At 39.9% G+C, this 19,860-nt stretch overlaps 1 protein-coding gene across 4 annotated transcripts in view; it reads left to right on the top strand.

Annotated features, from left to right (window-relative positions):
* Positions 1-1,337: 1,337 nt before the first annotated feature.
* The window catches only part of GABRB2 (gamma-aminobutyric acid type A receptor subunit beta2), a 264,711-nt gene continuing 246,188 nt past the window's right edge, over positions 1,338-19,860 (top strand). For 2 of the 4 annotated variants that reach the window (XM_012461079.2, XM_012461078.2), the window contains exons 1-4: positions 1,338-1,508; positions 2,183-2,411; positions 2,565-2,656; positions 3,675-3,742. In XM_012461079.2, the coding sequence (XP_012316502.1) occupies positions 2,335-2,411; positions 2,565-2,656; positions 3,675-3,742 (237 nt within the window). In that variant the 5' untranslated portion in view covers positions 1,338-1,508; positions 2,183-2,334. Of the gene's footprint in view, positions 1,509-2,182; positions 2,412-2,564; positions 2,657-3,674; positions 3,743-19,860 lie in introns of those variants that run through there. The other 2 variants (XM_064376505.1, XM_064376506.1) reach the window with 2 other exon arrangements.

Genomic DNA, 19,860 nt, shown 5'->3' with positions numbered 1-19,860 from the left:
GCCCGCCCCCTGCCGCCAACTCTGCGGGCCATCGACCACTCCTCTCCGCCGACAGCGGCCGGGACGAGCTGGAGCGGTCCGCGCGCAGCTCCACCCTCAGCCGCCGCGAGGTCCGCCGGCGCCGAGAGCTTGACCCGCCGCAGCGAAGCGCTGGCGGCGGGCAAGGTCGCTGACTCAGGCGTCTCCGGAGTCTAGGCTGTCTAGTTCAGTGGTTAGGAACGCTGGCTTTGAAGTCCAATCCTGGTTTCACCTCTTGCTATCTGAGTGACCTTGGGCAAGCTCCTTGGCTTCAGTGCGCCAATTTCTAAATCTATAAAATGGGGACACTGAAGTGATAGCTAAACGCTGGAACTGTTGTCAGAATTAATGATTGCAGCACTCTGGCACCCAGTAGGCACTCAGTTAATAGCGACCATGATTGGCAGCAGCAGGGAGAGGCTAAGCGTTGGGGTCCAGAATAGAGATTTGAGCTCTGGCCTTTCCAGTTCTTCATCCAGGGTGGGGCTGGGGGAGGGGTAGCGGGAACACCTACTCTACCGCCTCTTCCCCAGTTCCAAGATAAACTTGGGAGTACCCGGAGAGCCACTGGTTTGGACTCGGGTTCCTTTGGACTGCCCTGTGTCCCCAAGACTCGTAGCACCTCCCGCCGCCCGCAGCTCCTCTCTTTCCCTGGAGCGGAGGGAAGACTTCCTTTGTGAATTGAGTATCTCCCTCTTCCAATTCCTCACCCTAAGCTTGCTGCCTCCTCCGGGTGCCGGCGGCCACGGCGAGCCGGCCTGAGCATCGGGAGAAAGGGAGGAGGCAGCCTCTGGGTGTGCGAGTCCCCTGGGCCCGGGGAAGGAAAGAAGAGGACGAGGTGGCGCGGAGACCGCTGGAGAACACAGTGCCCCCGGAGGTGGGGGGGGGGGGGCTTCCTCATTTTGCCTGCCTTCTAGGGTCCTCTCAGGCTTGTTGCATCCACAGGCACAGACCCTGAACGGCCCGGAGTCCCTGTCCCCGGCCCGGACCGAGGGGCCGGGGGCGCCAGCTCCGCACGCGGCAGGAGTGGGCGGCGAACGCGGGCCCGCGAGGTAAGGAGGGGTGGCGGTTGTGGAGTGCGCTTGCACGTGTGTGCTCCCGGGTGCGCGCGGCAGAGGGGGCGCGGGGGGCCCGGCCCGGGCGCGTCCCACTCGGCCACCTGCCCTTCCTGCGCGGTGCCGTCGCCCACGCCCTCCAGTCCCCCGCACCTGCGCTTGGGCGCTCGTCAACCGCGTACCTCACGCCTCCACGTCCCGACTCCCCCTCATCCAAACCCCACCCTGCCCACTAATAATACCCACTGCAGAATCAGACCGAAACCTGGAGAGACAGCGTTGCCTTTCTGCTCCCCTCGCCCCCCTCCTCCCCTCCTGCTATAAATAACCCGGACTAGCGGGTCAGGAACGTCACACGGAGAGAAAACAGGACCCCGAGGTTTTCTTCTCTGGGAATAGGGGGCAAAGGGTGAGGAGAGGAGAAAGAAATCGCTCGTGAGTAGTGAAGAAAAGCTTGCTCTTTGACTCCAAGAAGAGACCAGCCATTATTTTATTCTTCTTTTCTCTCCCTTTCTTCCTTTTTTATTTTTCCGTGCCTTTCTTATTCTGTATCCGCCTCCCCAACCCCCCGCCCCAAATCCAAGGGGTTGCTCAGCACTCCTCCCATTGGTTTTTTCCCTCCCTTCCGCCTCGACTTCCAACGCCCCCTCCCCCCTCCTCCCACCCGCTGCACAACCCGCGCCCCCCCACCCCTGTCTCGCCCCAGGCAGGGCATGCTATTTGCCGAGGAAATAAAGTTCAAACTCCTTGCCCCTGTGTCCGGCTGAGACCAGAAGTGGGCTTACCGTAACCCATCTTCCGCTGGCACCCCTCACCTGCTCTCCTCTAATTTTCTAATCTGGTTTTGCATATTTAAAAGGACACACACACACACACACACACACACACACACAAAACCCACAACCCGCTAGGTGCAAAACTGCCTCCTGAAACTACCGAAACTTACCAGACGCTGTAGTTATTTTGTCTTAAAGAAAGGATAACAAACAAAAATTTTATTCTGGATGCTCCTGTGGGGTGACTTTTCCATACTATTCAAATATGTATGTAATATACATTTATATGCTTTTCCTTTTTCCCTTCTAATTTTTTTTTTTTTTTTTAACAAGGAAATCTGCTCGGTCCCCGGCAGCCGCTGCTTCCCCTTTGATGTTTTGGTACGCCGTGCGCATGCGCCTCACATTAGAATTACTGCACTGGGCAGACTAAGTTGGATCTCCTCTCTTCAGTGAAACCCTCAATTCCATCAAAAACTAAAGGGATGTGGAGAGTCCGGAAAAGGGGCTACTTTGGGATTTGGTCCTTCCCCTTAATAATCGCCGCTGTCTGTGCGCAGAGGTAAGTGTGCCCAGGGTTTCTCTTTTCCGTTCTCACTTTGAAGGGCTCTGTCTGCATACCTCTGTGAGCAGGGAAATGTAGTAGGGATCCGATGCTGAAAACGCTGTGCCTGCTTCCTTATTGATGCCTGCTTATTGTCATTTCTTTCTTTAGTGTCAATGACCCTAGTAATATGTCGCTGGTTAAAGAGACGGTGGATAGACTCCTGAAAGGCTATGACATTCGTCTGAGACCAGATTTTGGAGGTAATGGGGTTGCCTTGTAAATAAGAAAGAGTCCAGCCACAGCCGAAGCTGTCTTTTGAGCTTTGTGCGCGCTCTCTTCCCTCTCCCTAGTTGTGGGTGCATGTGATGTACTGAATGTGTCTCTATTTTACCATACTGAGAAACTGATCAAAACTTAAGCTGGATTGCTGCTACCCGGCACTTGCGTGGTCTTTCAATGAGACCCTCTTAGTGTGCACTCAAATTTGGTGACTGCTGTCTTTCAGCTTCACTGTTAGGAATCCTTTGCTTCCCTGTCTTTGCTTTGTTGAAATACAAACCTCTTAAGTTTAGTTAATGGTGTGCCGAGAGAACCTGGCTTACAGAAGGCCACCGTGAACATTTTTTAGGACAAGATGTGCAGGCAGTTGGTTGAGAGGTGGCATTAACCCCCTGTGCCTGCCTACTTTGGAAGAGTTTTTCTGGCCGCGGTTACAGTGGCTCATGTCTGGATATAATCCACTCCTCCCAGCCTCACAGAAGTGGGGAGGACTGGAGGATGGGAGGGTAGAGAGAAAATGGGAGGGTTAGAGACGGTAGGGAAAAGAAGAACCTCTCTCTGGCTGCAGCCCTAGATATGCTAGTATACTCACTTAATATTGCTTCACTCTTATGAAGCTCAAAGAGTTAAAAACCTGTGCACAGAAGAGGGTGGAAAAGATTGAGGAGGAGAGGATTTCAGCGCAATTTATAAAAATCCCTCAGGCTAGAAGTATTCTTGTGCTTCTGTGAGTTGTGTGCATTCACTTGCTGAGACATATGCACATGTAGACTGAGCTGGAATCCCTTGTTCACAGCATCCATGTGTGCGTATTCAATACCGCATTTCTTGGAGTGAGTGCCTGCTACCTTTTTTAAACAAAAAAAGCAGAGCATTGAGGAATTTGAGAGTGAGTAGTGCAGAGGGGTTTTGGGTACAGAGTCTCGTGCCCAGAGATAACTCTTGCTGAGAATGAATGAAGTTCAAAGAAATCACGTGTCTGTCTATCTTGCTTTGCAGGTCCCCCTGTGGCAGTGGGAATGAACATTGACATTGCCAGCATCGATATGGTTTCTGAAGTCAATATGGTAAGTGCTGAGGTTGTTGACTACATCTTTGCAGACCTTTGTTTGGGGACAGGAAGGAGAAATGAGCCAGCTGTTGGTGGTAGGAGTGTGCCTGAGTATGCAGATGAGGTTGGGGAGAGGGCATGGAGTTTCATACTAGAAGCCACTGTGTTTGAGGCTAGAGAGCTGGCTCTTTCTGGTCCCTAACGATATTTTCAACCTGGTTCTGATACTTGGGACTTGGAGTAAAATGCATCACACATTCATGTGTAAAACACAGCCACGTGCAGGAGACCCCCTACAGAAGACTCATCTCCTAAAGCTCAATGAGAAACACAGTTCATCAAGTGATTTTCTGGATTTGGGGTGGGGTCATGAGAAGAAGAGAGAGTTTGATTTGACATTTAATGGAGAATATAGTCTACAAACGAAACTGTAATAAAGGCCCTGAAATACTGATGATGCCCACTTGTTGCTTTCCAAGATCACTGTTTACAGTTAATGGCAAGCCCCCTCCCCCGTTCCTGCCCCAACTCCATTGATTGCTGCTTCCTTTAACCCCTCCTGCCCACCAAAATAAAAATTGGCCACACTGTTTCTAAAAGGTAGGCTCAGACCCATGTGTCATCTCTGTTCACTTCAGCAATTCATTCACCACATGTCCTAAGCTTGTACAGTTAATTGACAGCAGTACTCCTTAGTGGCTACCTCCCTGGACTTGGGGCAAGTGCTAAGAGGAAAAAGCCTATGTTCCCAACTAGGAAACACGTGTTGGGGGGTTTGCTTCATGCAGGAGCTCCCCCTACTGCCTATATTGGAATACTGCAGACATGCAAGACAATGACAAGTGTCCCAGACGCCCCCACGTACTTGGGGGCATTCCTCCAGTGACTTTTCTACTCTGTGTTTTAAAGATCCTGTGCTTTGGAGAAGTCCCTCTAGATAGGCCACATTTTAATGTAAAATTCCAGTGTTACTTTTAATCCTTATAGCCCACAACACATTTCAGAAGGTTGTGTTTTGGCATAGTTCTGTCTAGAAATTGGATGAATTATTTTAAAAGGGGATATAGTGTATAAGCTTTTATGCAAAACATTTCTAAGCCAGCCCTCAGGACTTGTCAATTAGTTCTCAACATTGTACAAATTTCCATATTCCCAGAATTCAAACAAGAAGCTCAGTAACCAGCACAGTCCTTATACACTGTCCAAAGAGATAATCCTGAGATTTCACAAGATTCTGAAGCAAATGAATACTCTCCTTATACCTTATGAATACGCAAGGGAATTCAGCTATTTCTAAAATGTTTTAATGACATAAATCTTCTCATATTCTAATTTGGGGAAATTTTTATCACATGCAATATAAATGCAGACTAAATACAATATTGGATGTTTCAGAACCATAGATTTCCCTCACATTATGAAAATCTGTGTGGTTAGAGAATGTTTCTTAGGGTAGTACTTAATTTCTCAGATATACAAATGTTTACTTTTGGTGAATTTGAAAGGCCTTTCATTGACTTATATTTTGAGCTTCAGCATAAAAATAAGAGGTCCTAATGTAGGTACCTTCCTACATCTCAGGAATTTGAATCAAAATTGTACCGTTGAAAACAAAGTAATGTAGAAATCAGGTGTGATTCTGTGCATCCTACACGTGATTGATTCAGACTCCTCTCTTTTGCATTTTGCTTTTTTTATGCTCTTCTCTCAGTCCCAAGTCTTATTTTACCACCACCTCCCTCTTTAGAGCATCACAAAACGAGATTTTGTGAAACATTTCAAGAAAAATTTAGAACCCAAGGAGATAATCACGAGATGACTAGAGGTTGCTGCAATAAGTTAGCTAATAACTTAGAGGTATTATATCCTAACATTGTTTAGAGTGATAGAATTTTTATTTTTCTTTCCTTTGAGTTCTATTCATTTTTTTGCCTGCATGCAACATTTGGAGAGATATCTGAGGTGGACACAATGCCAGGACCTGCTAGTCAAAATATAGATCCAGCTAAGGCAAGGTGTCATCACTTAAAGCTATTTACTGTTGCTGAAAAAACATGAGATGTTGAAAGTGCAAAAATGAATGTCAGGTTGTAAATGGGACAGCATTACAACATTAATGATTAGAACCAAGTGTTGAAAATTCCAAGCCAGATTCCTTACTTAGCCTTATGCTAACACTGATGTATTTGTCCAGCTAGATTGTGACTTGTAGAAAAGTTAACATTTTAGCTAGCAATCTTAGTAACCTAAAATTAATCTTCAAAGAAAATTTTTGTGATGTTTGTTGTTATTTTTAAAAGATGATTATTTGTGTTGAAGCAACAGATAGGAAATTCTATCACTGGTATCTAAATAACAGTATGGTATGTTGTCCCCTGTATGTAGGTCTGAGTGTTAGGGCCTTTTGATTAGCTTCAGGCCTGAAAGAATAGTTGATTGATTATTTAAATGAAACTTCAAAACTGATTAACAGACACATTTCTCCCTCATTATCCTTTGTGGACTACAATCTCTGCTAATTGTAACTTTCTCTTATTATAGCATGTCTTCCTTTGGAGAATGGTAGGGAACCATTGACTCATTTGCACTGGACAAATAAATGTCCATGTCAGTGTGATGTTCCTTGTAAATCACAATGACAGAAAGACTCTGAAGTGAATCAGGAGTCTCAGGTGCGAGTTCTTCTGATGCTTAGTCATCCTGAAAATATTCCACAGATAAACTGGGCTCACTTTACTCATTTATTAAAGGCAAGTAATAGCCCCATTTTACCTATGGTAAATTTTTTATTTATTAATATTATTATATAATATTACTTGCCTTTAATAAATTTACATTTTACCATTTTACCTGTGGTGTATACCATAATATAGATACACCTTGTTTTATTCTATTTTGCTTTATTGTGCCTTGCAAACATTGCATTTTTACAAATTGGACGTTTGTGGCAACCTTGACATGAGCAAGTCTATAAGGAGCCTGTTTCTCCGGTAGCACGTGTTCACTTTGTGTCTCTGTGTCACGTTTTGGTAATTCTCACAATATTTCAAATTGTTTCATTATTATTATATCTGTTATGGTGATCAGTGATCAGTGATCTCTGATATTACTATTGCAATTGTTTGGGGGCACCATGAGCTGCACCCACGTAAGACAGCAAACTTAATGGATAAAGGCTGTGTGTGTTCTGACAGTTCCACCAATGTCTGTCTGTCTCCCTCCCTCTCTGTGAGCCTCCCTATTCCCAGAGACACAACAATATGGAAATTGGGCCAATTAATAGCCCTACAATGAGAGTTGCACATCTCTCACTTCAAATCAAAAGATAGAAATGATTACGATCGGTGAGAAAAGTGTGTCAAAAGCTGAGACAGGCAGATAGGTAGGTCTCTTGCCCCAAACAGCCAAGTTGTGAATGCAAAGGAGGAGCCATGAAGGAAATTAAAAGTGGTAGTCCAGTGAACATATGAAAGATAAGAAAATGGGGCTGGCCACGGTGGGACACGCCTGTAATCCCAGTACTTTGGGAAGCCAAGGTGGGTAGATCACAAGGTCAATAGATGGAGACCATCCTGGCCAACATGGCAAAACCCTGTCTCTACTAAAATTACAAAAATTAGCTGGGTATGGTGGTGTATACCTGTAGGCCCAACTACTCAGAAGGCTGAGGCAAAAGAATTGCTTGAACCTGGGAAGTGGAGGTTGCAGTGAGCTGAGATCGCGCCATTGTACTCCAGCCTGGTGACACAGTGTGACTCCGTTCCAAAAAAAAAAAAAAGGGATAATGGAACAGGCTTATTGATGATATGGAGAAAATTTTAGTGCTCTTGATAGAAGATCAAATTAGTCACAACATTCAACATTCCCTTAAAGACAAAGCCAGAATACTAGAACAAGGCCCTAACTGTATTCGATTCTATGAAGGCTTGGGATATGCAGAAGAAAAGTTGGAAGCTAGCAGAGCCTGCTCTAGGAGGTTTATGGAAACAAGCTGTCTCCATAACATAAAAGTGCAAGGTGTCATAGCAAATGCTGACAGAGATGCTGCAGCAATTTATGCAGAAGATCTGAGGTAATGGATGAAGATGGCTGGATATTCTGCACAACAGACTTTATTAGATAAAAGAATCTTCTATCAGAAGAAGATGACATCTAAGACTGTCATAGCTAAAGAGGAGAAGTCAATGCCTGGCTTCAAAGCTTCAAGGCAGAGGTTGACTTTTGTTAGGTGTTAATGCAGCTGGTTACCTTAAATTAAAGCCACTGTTCACTGACCATTCCCCAAATTAAGAACAATGCTAAATCTACTCTGCTCGTGCTCTAGAAATGGAAAAACACAGCCCAGATGACAGCATATCTGTTTACAGCATGATTTATTGAACATTTTAAGCCCACTGTTGAGGATTACTGCTCAGAAAAAAAAAAAAAAAACTTTCTTAATGAGTTACTGCTCAGCCAGTTGGCGATGGCTGGCTCCTGTAATTCCAGTGAAAAAGGCTGGCAAATCCCTTGAGCCCGGGAATTCAAGACCAACCTGGGCAACATGGCGAAACCCTGTCTCTACAAAAAATACAAAAATTAGCTGGGTGTGGTGGCGTGTGCCTGTAGTCCGAGCTACTCAGGAGGCTGAGGTGGAGGGTCACTTGAGCCTGGGAGACAAAGGTTACAGTGAGCCGAGATTGCAGCACTGCACTCCAACCTGGGTGACAGAGCAAGAACTTGTCTCAAAAAAAAAAATGATTAAAATTAGAAAACAAAAACAACAACAAAATAATATCTGCTCATTGACAATGCACCTGTTCACACAAGAGCTCTGATGGAGATGTACAAAGAGATTAATGTGGTTTTCATGCTTGCTAACACAACATCCATTCGGTAGCCCATAAATCAAGGAGTAATTTTGACTTTCAAGTCTTATTTAAGAAGTACATTTTGTAAGGCTATACCTGCCACAGACAGTGATTCCTCTGATGAGTCTGGTTGAAATACTGAAAACCTTCTGAAAAGGATTCACCATTCTACATACGATTAAGAACATTCATGATTCATGAGAGGAGGTTCAAATAGCAACATTAACAGGAGTTTGGAAGAAATTGATTCCAACTCTCATGAATGACTTTGAGGTGTTCAAGACTTGAGTGAAGGAAATCACTGCAGATGTAGTGGAAATAACAAGAAAACTAGAATTAGAAGTGGAGCCTGAAGATGTGATTGAATTGCTGCAATCTCATGATCAAACTTCAATGCACAAGTTGCTTCTTACGGATGGCAAAGAATGTGGTTTCTTTTTTTTTTTTTTTTTAATTCACCTGGGTGCAGGTGGGCTAATGCTGAAAAGGGCGTTAGCCAGAATGTGGTTTCTTGAGATGGAATCTACTTTTGGTGAAGATGCTGTGAACATTGTTGAAGCGACAACAAAGGGTTTAGAATATTACATAAACTCAGTTGATAAAGCAGCAGCAGGATCGACTTCAATTTTGAAAAAATTTCTGCTGTGGGTAAAATGCTATCAGACAGGATAGCATGCCACAGAGAAATCTTTTGTGAAAAGAAAAGTCCATTGACATAGCAAACTTCATCGTTGTCTCATTTTAAGAAATTATCTCAGCCATCCCACCATTTAGCAACCACAACCCTGCTCAGTCAGCAGCCATCTACATGGAGCCAAGACATTCTACTACCGGAAGGATTACTACTTTGTGAAGGCTCGGATGATTGTTGGTATTTTCTAGCAATAAAGTATTTTAAGATTAAGGTATGTATATTTTAACATGATGTTATTTCTTACTAGATACAGTACAGTGTAAACATAATTTTTATATGTACTGAGAAACCAAAAAACATGTGTGACTCACATTTTTGAGATACTCACTTTATTGTGGTGGTCTGGAAGTGATCCAGCAATATCTTTCTGAGATATGCCTTCATGTGAGTTTACTGGTAGTCTATGAACATACTTAATGAAGACAACTCAAGAGACCCAGTGTCCACTCCAGCTACTGTCTTAAGCGTGCTTGAGTTGGCAATATAATTTACTAAGTCTCACTTTTACTATGTTTTAAGTGAGAAGGGACATATTAACTTGGCTTCCAATCAAAATTACATGTTTCTCTTACTTGGTTAGTTATAGTAGCTCTATTGGCTAAAAAGAAGTTCCAGGAAATCTTAAAAATCTAGAAAATTGTGAAAAAAATGCAGAACTCCTAAATGGCATGCAGTTGTGAGTTCTTACTGACGCTAGTGGTGGTGTCGGGACCATGTGACTTAGGTAACTGTCAGTTCAATAAATCTTTGGAAGAATGTGGTCTCAATTAGAATGCTCCTGAGCAGAAAGCTTGGCCTTGGAATGAAATATTTTTAGATGTCTTGGTTAAATTGGCAGGAATCTTTTTGTTAAGATTCTTTGATGAAAAGTGCATTTTAAGATTCAAATTTGGCTGTGAGGATTATGGACTGAAATAGCTTCCTCTTCATTTAAAGCAGATTCTTCTCCATCTTAAAACAACACATTTGCCAACCAAAGAGTGAAGCAATATTTCACTTTTGAGGAAAGAGTTCTAGTAAACACATACACAAATTACCTTTTTATGGAGTGGCAAATGGAGAAACATACTGCTGTTTTTTAAACAGATGTTTTCTTGCATCACCAGCTGCACAGTTTAAAATTTCATTCAACAAATACTTATTTGGCAGCTACTATGATCCAGGCATGTGTTAGGCCTGTGGACAGCGCAGTGAACAAGACCAACCCCTCTTCTGATCACATGAAACATATTAACTAGGTGTTTACTTTTTTTTTTCTTCTTTTGAGACAGTTTTCTCGCTTTGTCGCCCAGGCTAAAGTGCAGTGGTGCAATCGTGGCTCACTGAAACTTCCACCTCTTGGGCTCAAACAATCTTCTTATCTCAGTCTCCTGAGTAGCTGGGACTGCAAGCATGCACCACCATGCCCAGCTAATTTTTGTATTTTTAGTAGAGATGGGGTTTCACCACATTGCCCAGCCTAGTCTCAAACTCCTAAGTTCAAGTGATCTACCCCGCTTGGCCTCCCAAAGTGTTGGGATTAGGCTTGAGGGAGTGAGCTACCACTGCCCAAGTAGGTGTTTACTATTCTTATAGTCACATCAGATTCTTGCTGTATTTATGCCTAGCTTACATGTTATCTTTTCTGTGAAACCTTTTCTGAGCAGCCAAGTAACTGCCTCGTGGTTTTTATTCCTGTAAGTTCCTTTGTCACTTGTTGATTTTGTCATTTGTCTGGTATTTGGTATTTCTAGTGGTTTATATTTTACATATTTATTCTGTCTCCCTCCATCATGTTTATAAATTACATCGCAGTGAGGTTATAGTGTCTCTCACTGTGTGGTTTTGCTTTATATACAAATGGTTGTTTGGATATTTGAACCCTAGTGAATGCACAAGTATTGAGTGAAGAATTCACTTTTATAGCAGTAATTTATTATTATTTGTTATGCACTGTACTATTTATGTGGGGAAATGGAACATAGACTCACAGCCTACAAAGTCAGGTGTTCACCACTTGGAAAAACAAATATAGAAAGAATCATGATGTGAGGTCGTAAGTGCTTTCAAAGAGGAAATACACAGAGTACAGTGGGAATATACTAATGTATTATGCAGAAGTGAGTCAGGTGAAGAGGGGAGTTAGAAGTGTGTGAATAGATGTTCTAAGCAGGAAAAATAGCATAGAGGAGGGTGCAACACAGGATAAATCAACGGTATTAGGGATTTGGAAGTCATTTTAAAACGCTGAAGTGGGACTGAGGAAGGGATAGAGTTGGTTTTGAAGCCATAGGTGGGGATCAAATGATCAAGACCATTTTTGTGTCTTGCTCATTAATTTAATATTTCTCCCAAAGGCTGTAGGGGCCCATGAAATGATGTCAGTAGAATTGCATGAACAGATTTACACCTCTGGAAGATGGTTCTGAAGTGTAGAGAGTAAATTGTAGTGGAGCAAAACTTAAGGTTGGAAGAAGAGACGAAAATCTACAGCAAAATTTCAGGAAGAATTGATGAACTAAGACAGGAATGCAAAAAAAAGAAGATATAAAATCATTGTGTTTATATAGTGAAAATGGCAGGACTTGGTGAATCCCATGTTTCTGATAGTGTCCTTTACTGATACAGGGAAGACAGGAAGGGCAGTGGAGTTCAAGGGGATGAGGCATGTGGACAGATAGTAAGTTCACTTTGGGAAATGTTGATTTTTTTTTCTGTACACATGGGATCTCCAAATGGATTCAGCCAGCAGGTGATTGGAAAATATAGGTGTATGGCTCAAACAATCCTCTCATCTCAGTCTCCCGAGAAGCTGTGACTACAGGCACATGGCATCATGCCCAGCTAATTTTTGTATTTTTAGTAGAGTTTCACCATGTTGCCCAGGCTGCTCTCAAACTCCTGAGCTCAAGTGATCTGCCCTCCTTGGCTTCCCAAAGTGCTGGGATTACATATAGACAGATAGTCTTGTAGAGAGACGAACTGAGCATTGTCAGCATGTAAGTAGTGCTTCTAACTACGTGAACAGATAATATTCAAAAGGAAAATGTGAAGACAGCTAAAAATGGAAATCTGGTGAGCCCTGTATTTTAGATAGAGGAAGACAGAAAAGGAGCTCACAGAAGAGATTAATAAGTAGCAGTCAGAGAGTTAGTATGAGATGCTCCAGATAATCATGTCTTAAAACCTGAGAGTTTGAGAAGCAAATAGTCAGCTGTGTCAGATGCAACAGTGATCAGTTGAAACACATTGTGAAACTGTTCTCCCAGATATAGTAACAGGAGTGTACTGGTAAAATGTAGTCAGAGTAGTTTTGGTGGTTGAAGACTAAACTTTTGAGAAATTTGGTTCTGAAGGGACGTAGGGAGAGGGAAATTGCTTTTAAAGTCATATATAGCCGGGCACAGTGACTCACACCTGTAATCCCAGCACTTTGGGAGGCTGAGGAGGGCAAATCACCTGAGGTCAGGAGTTCAAGACCAGCCTGGCCAACACTGCAAAACCCCATCTCTACTAAAGATTTTAAAAAAAAAATTAGCTGGGCTTGGTGGTGTGTGCCTGTAATCCCAGCTACTCAGGAGATTGAGGCAGGGAGAATTGCTTGAACCTGGGAGGCAGAGGTTTTAGCGAGCTGAGATCATGCATTGTACTCTAGCCTGGGTGACAGAGTGAGACACTATCTAAAAGAAGAAGAAGAAGAAGAAAAAGTCCTATACAGTTTGGTGGAGAAATAATCTTTAGAGAGTAGAAAGGAGTAGGTTGAAGATACAAAGTGGGTTAACAGGACTGGAAACTAAAGGCTTGCCTGAAGACTTACATATTCTCTATGAACATACTAGACACACTTTGTATTGAAATTAAAGGAGGTTAAATTTGGCTGCTGTGAAAAATAGGTAAGTGAGGTCACTCAGAAAGCATAAAGTAAATTAAAGGAAGTGTGAATACTCACTGACCACAGACAGCTTTAATTCCAAACAAATTATGTCCAGAAGCTCTCCTACACGATTTTGGCAAACTGCTGTCTTGTCCTTCCTCTTTTCCTCCTTCCGTTTCTCCTCGCATCCCCTCCTGAAACTAGTTTTGCACAGCACTCAACGTTCTCCACAATCATACATGAATATAAGGAAATAATTATAGCTACTTGTCTTAGTCTGTTTAGCGTTGCTACAACAGAATACCTGAGACTGTATAGTCAATAAAGAAAAGAAGTTTGTTTCATTCACCATCTGGTGGCTGGAAATTTCAAGATTGGACATCTGCATCTGGTTACGTCCTCAGGCTGCTTCAACTAAAGGCAGAAGCAGAAAGGGAACTGGCTTCCTGTGCAGAGACATCACCTGGCACAAGAGGAAGCCAGTTGGGGGAGGTCCCAGGCTCTTTTTAATAGTTAGCTGTCAGTGAAACTAATAGAATGAGAATCTACTCTCCAGATAAGGCATAAATCTACTCATGAGGGCTCTGCCCCTGTGATCCTAGCACCTCCCACCAGGCCCCATCTCCGAACAGAAACACATTGGGGATCAAATTTCTGCATGGGATTTGGAGAGGACAAACATCCAAACCAGGGAGTTCTTAACTTGTGCAGGTCTTGTGTCAATGCATATCATGTTAACTAGTCCTCTTATAAAAACTGAGATAGCCACTATTAACCTATTTAAAAGAGGGAGCTGAGGCCCAGAGAGGTTAAATGATGTGTTTAAGGTCACAGAGCTAGCAAAATGACTGCCTTCACATCTTTCAATCTTAGCCATCTTGTTATGTAGCATTTTAAAATGTAGCAAAGCCATATTTTTTTAATCATTTGCATTCCATGAGGACCTCTTGTTTTGTTATAGTTGGTTTTACTCTTATTTTTAAGGAAACAGTTCGTGGATCAAATAAACTAATCCTCCCTGAAATATTACTGTTTCCCCTCTGTACTCCACCTTGAAAAAAAATATTAATTTAATTAACATAATTTTTTAAAGTTAGGTGGCTTATTCACAGTGTGCTAAATATAATATACAGTGTGTTATACATTCACAGTGTGAATAATATAACTTTCCTTGATAAACTTATATTTTATATTACATCTCTTGAGTACAATTTAAGCCAAGCAATAAAGGAAGATTTATATAAAACATTGAGGAGTTGAGGATGTTGATTGTGTCATAATTTCTTTCATTGTTAATGGATACCATTTGTTAACATGTCTAATAACTTTCCTATCGCTTCAGCAAAGTTTGTCAGGTAACCATTAATGTCAAAAATGTATGGTAAATGATTATCAGGAAATGTTGCCTGGTATATGTTCAAGAAATGTAAACTGTCTCAGTAGTTTTAGGCTACTTGTGGGCACTGTATGAAAATTCTACATCTTTTTCTTTTTTTATTATCAAGACCTAATTTTCAGTTGAATTTTCAATAATGAGAATGCATTTTCATGCTTACTGAGAAATTGCTGCTGCATATAATGTGGTTTAGTATTTTTCTTTTCTGAGGTTTTTTTCATCTTTTTTCCAGTCTTTCCTCACTCTATCCCACATAATATAAATCCAGTTGATCTAAAGATTACATCTTTAGAATGCTTATTTCATCTATTTTTAGACAATACCCACTTGGCCGGGCGCGGTGGTTCATGCCTGTAATCCAAGCACTTTGGAGGCCAAAGCGGGTGGATCACCTGAGGTCGGGAGTTCAAGACCAGCCTGACCAACATGGTGAAACCCCGTCTGTGAGTTTTAAAAGACACAAATGAAAGATTTATATATTGCTTCCATTTGTGCATTTTATTTGTAAAATGTATATTTTATTATACAAGGAGATAAATGGATTTATAATATCTTGTCATGATTTATGTAGAAAAATATAGGGTATATGTTTAGCCCATTGGCTCTTGCTGGTGTTCTTTCTGTTCACGTTCTGTCGGCATTCCTATTGCCAAGTTTCATTTTCTTGCTATACAATTTGGCATCTACTGCCTATTTACCTGCCAAGAGGTCTTAACTTAGAAGTAATTGTCTGGGCAATTGAAGATGAAATGACTTCTCTCCTAACACAAAGGCAACCATTAAACTAATGAAGTTTTTAAGGTGAATCAGTACATATCTGAGAAAAGCAATACGTGAGTAAGCCACAGAGAAAGACAGGAGTTTTCCAGGTACACAAATGTATGGACTGTGTTTGCGCACATCCCCAGTGCTTCTCACATGCCTGTCAATTAGTAGATGCCCAAGAAATATGGAATGAATTTGTCGGAGGAGTAGTTGAAGGACTGTCATATCAAGCAACCAGGAAATATTCATCAACTGCTAACTTATTTGGTTCTACACCAATTAAACTGTGTAGAAGAAAGATATGAGATAGTTCTTATACACAGGTTATGGCTTTCTCTGGAATCTAGAAGTAATCGTCTTAATTGCCCAATGGGGTAAGTGAAGAGTTGATGGAAAGAAGAATGTCTCAGACAGTGGGACAGGAGAGGGGTGTATCCCTCAGGTAGGGGACTCGAAACAAAATGTTGAGAATGCATTTTTAACAGTGTATTAAAACTTTATCTGTTTTTATAAAACAGTGATCAAACTTTTCTGAGCAATAATCATCTGAGTCTAGTGTGAATACTCATATTTTCTGGGCCTACACCAGAATCCGATTCGGTAGGTCCTAGGTAGGGTTCAGGTACTGTCTGGGAGGATCACTGTTTTAGGAAAACTAGCTTTATAGTGAAATTGGAAGCTAACATTATCACTTATAAAGTAATTGAACAGCAACTAACCAGTTTCTAGTTGTAATATGGGCTTTTGTGTCAATAATCAAAGTGGACTGACATAGTGAGTGGGTAATATAGGCACACACATGCACACAAATATGCTACACATATACATAGATATATACATACATATGAATGCTTATTTATCTAGGGTGTGTTACATACAAGTTTGTGATAATTGAAACAAAAGTGTGAAAAATAATTCAAAATTTTAACCACCCAAATATCCATCCCTGTGTGTGTCTCTAGTAATAGCTCATGGCTGTTGAGCTCTTACCATGTGCTAAGAACCCTGTGTGAAGTTAAACCTCACATTAACTTCATAACTTAAGGACTATTACTGTGCTCATTTTAAACACGAGCAAAATAAAGTTTGAGTAGTGAACTTGTCCAAAGTCACATACTGGTAAACAGCATCGTTGAGTATGGAGACTCAATAAATAAATACTTATCAAACATATCCAAAATTGAAATTTAAAGAGGATCTGTTTAAAATATAAACAACTTATGATATTTTCATCTTATATTCACTTTGACACCAGTTTCAATTATTTTTAAATTTCTCATAAAAATAAGAAGATAGTAAATAATAATGGAAGATTACAGTTGGTTTTGTTCTGCATATTAGTCTGCTACTGGGAGATATTGGATCATAGGTTTGCAATATGGATCATTCAAAAGTGATTACTCTTTTCTGTGAATATAGTCACATTTATTCCTACCTTGCAACCTCTAGAGTCTAAACCTCTTTAGAGTCTAAAGTATTAACATAGAAAAAATAATGTTTTGGAGAGTGTGCTTTCCATCCCTCTCAAGAGGGAGTGTTTGTTTTGAAATAAGTATTGAATTTTCTTGTTTCTTTGAACTACAAGTTAACTGGATTGACAAAGAGCTCAGTAATTGAACAGCTGGCTTTTAAACAAGTATACAAAGATAATCTTTTAAAAATTGTCAGGTTTTTGTGGGAGTATAGAATTTTCATCAACTGTAGATTTTTCCAGAAATAACTTTAACATTAATCATGAATGAAGTGATTTGTGGATTATTTTAAAGAATACCATAAACTAAGAAGCAGAGATGTTAAAAGATTCTAAATATGAGTGAGCAGGTGCCAATTATTAGGTTGTAAAATTGCATCACCATTTCTGTGTGTCTTTCATTGTTCAAGCCAGCATACTCCAGAAAATAACATTTAGATACTTTTGATTATTATGTTCTTTGACATACAGACAAACTTCAGGATTTATTCTATAAATTCATATTTCTGTTTCTTTTACCAAATGAGTATTTGAGTTAAAAGACTGAAGATCTCTTGAAATGTTCTTTGATCAGTTGGGTGCATCATTCCTCTTTCAAGCACCGTTAAGCCAGTGTGCTTTTGATATGGATGGGGCTGATCTGCGAGGCTGTGCACATTTGCATCTGGTGTATGCCTTGGGAGAATGCTCACAAGTGTTTTCTTGAGTCCGGTTAGTATGCCTGTGTAGCAAACCACTCTTTTTTAACAGAATTTACTGAAAAATGTCACCTTAATTATTTTAAAAGTCATAATATTTTAAGTCCTTGCCACATTTACAGAGGAAAAAACTGTAGAATTATAGACCACAAGAAAAAACAAAGAATTTCTTTATATTTCCTTCAGATTTTGGGGAATGCTTTATCTTAGACTGTAATTTTAAGGCAAATTTCTCTTCTATAAGAAATAGGAAGAGAAATATTTTTCCAATTGCTTTGTAACACTACAGAGTAAGATTTTCTGGCAAATATATCCCTCTGGTTATTTAGAAAGATTAACTATCGTTTTAATATCATAATCATACATTTCCTAAGAGACCATAAACCCCTTCCTATTTAATGGGCCAACTTGAGAATCATGTTTTAAAATGGCTTTATCCTGTTATTTGACCACCAGCTCTGATCATTATCACTAGGTAGTCCAGTTAGGTAGTAATTTGTCATTTAATGGGACATCTTTAATTAGGCTGCTTTAGTCAAATATAGCATTTAGGAAAATGTTATAAATATGTCCAGGTGTTAAAATTCCCAGATTTGAATAAAATACCTCTTAATTTTCCACATTCTCATTTTTACAAATTGCCACAATGCTGGAGCTCTGGGTTTCCTGTTTTGTTGTTCTTTCAGTGCATAGTGCACTCGAGCTGAGACTAAAACCCAGTGAAATCAAACGCTACTTATGCTGTTGAACTTTAAAGAGTTACAGAGACAGAGGGACCCAGAGAGGGAGATGGAAAGAGGGAAAGACGTATTTGCTTACTATCCTTGAGGAATGTGTTTGAGAAATAGCAGAAGGTCTATTTTACATTGTAGCTGTGTTTCGTTTTGTATAAAAGAATATTAAAATTATGTAGTAAAGGCTTACCATGTTAGAATGTGTATATAATCAGAAATTGTTGTTTGGAATTTAAATAATATGGAATCAAAAATATCAAAGTACATGTAAATTCTCTCTATTCTTTTAGCCATTTAATAGTTTAGAAACAAAAATTTTAACATCGAAGGGTAAATTGAAAATGAGATTTGAAAAAATTGCATTATAACTGACATACAATTGGGATATATTTGATTATGGTTAGTAACACTACTAAAAATTTCTCCCATTTACTGAGAAACATTGATGAAATGAAATGTAATTTTAAAATAATTTCCTATTTCATTCTCAAAAGCTATGAAATAAGTATTATCACATTTTACAAATGGGGAATGGAAGGTTATATTTTGGTGAAGCTAGAACCTATGAGAACCAGATAATATAGACCTCTTATGCTACAGCCAGAAAGTGCTGGAGCCCAGTTTTTCCCCTATCGATTTATTTTGTGTTCTTCTGATGTTAAAGGAAGGAAAATTTGAAAAATCAAACGGAAGCACCTGCATCATGGTCTCCCAGGTTGATTGTTAATAGTCAGCATGCCAGCTTCCTAAATGACTTTTGGGAAAACCACACAAATCAAACAAACAGAACTTTAATAATAAAATCTGTACTATTATAGAAGTACACAGTCTAAGTGATTTTGAAATTAATTCAACTAGAAATTATCACTGTTTCAGCATCGTTTAAATTTGTGTATACATTGAAAAATTATGATTTACTTTTTTCTTGGTTGTTGTAAATCATCATTCATTACTGGAGAATCATTTCAATTCTTGCCCCAAAAATCTGTTCTGAAAAAGTATATGCTAATCTTGAGAATTAAGAGCAAAATTATATTTTGATTAAATTTTATAAGAGATTTTTAGATGCAGAAAAATATCAGCCCTTCATGTCATACAAGTTATTTTAATGAAATGGTATACCCATCTCAAAATACTTAGTAAACCGCTGTTAAGCTTAGTGTGAAGTAACAGTTGTGTTGTATTTCAAGATCAAGTCAAAGGACTTTAGTTTGAATATACATGTGTTTTTCAAGATTGGGAATAATCTGTTGTTCAAACAAAACATTTCTAATCTATTTTTTTCTGCTTTATTAAATATTCAACTGGATTAACGAAAATTAATAACAAAACATTTTAGATGTACCTTATGTATACTACTATATATATGCATAATATTTAATAATCAAGTTCTGAATTTTTTGGAAAGCAAACAATCCTTAGGTTAAAAGATACTATAATGTTTTTTGATAAATTATTTCTATAATTATTCTGAAAAGGTCAATATTTATATCAAAGACAAGAGACTTGACATTCCTCGCTTTGTCCTGGATTTGTCACTGATGAGATTTAAACCTATACAAATTTATTAAATTTAGACAACTATTTCTATATTTAGAAATCAAGGAAATCCAATGAAAGCTATTATGTTTACTTTGTAAAGCAGATAAATTCCTTGTTATACAGTTTTCTTA

The sequence above is a fragment of the Aotus nancymaae genome, unplaced genomic scaffold (genome assembly GCF_030222135.1).
Source record: "Aotus nancymaae isolate 86718 unplaced genomic scaffold, 86718_ANA_hifiasm-v0.15.2.pri h1tg000015l_0, whole genome shotgun sequence".
Lineage (NCBI taxonomy): Eukaryota > Metazoa > Chordata > Mammalia > Primates > Aotidae > Aotus > Aotus nancymaae.
Note: the sequence above shows the minus strand (reverse complement) of the source record. Positions and strands in the feature narration are given on the sequence as shown.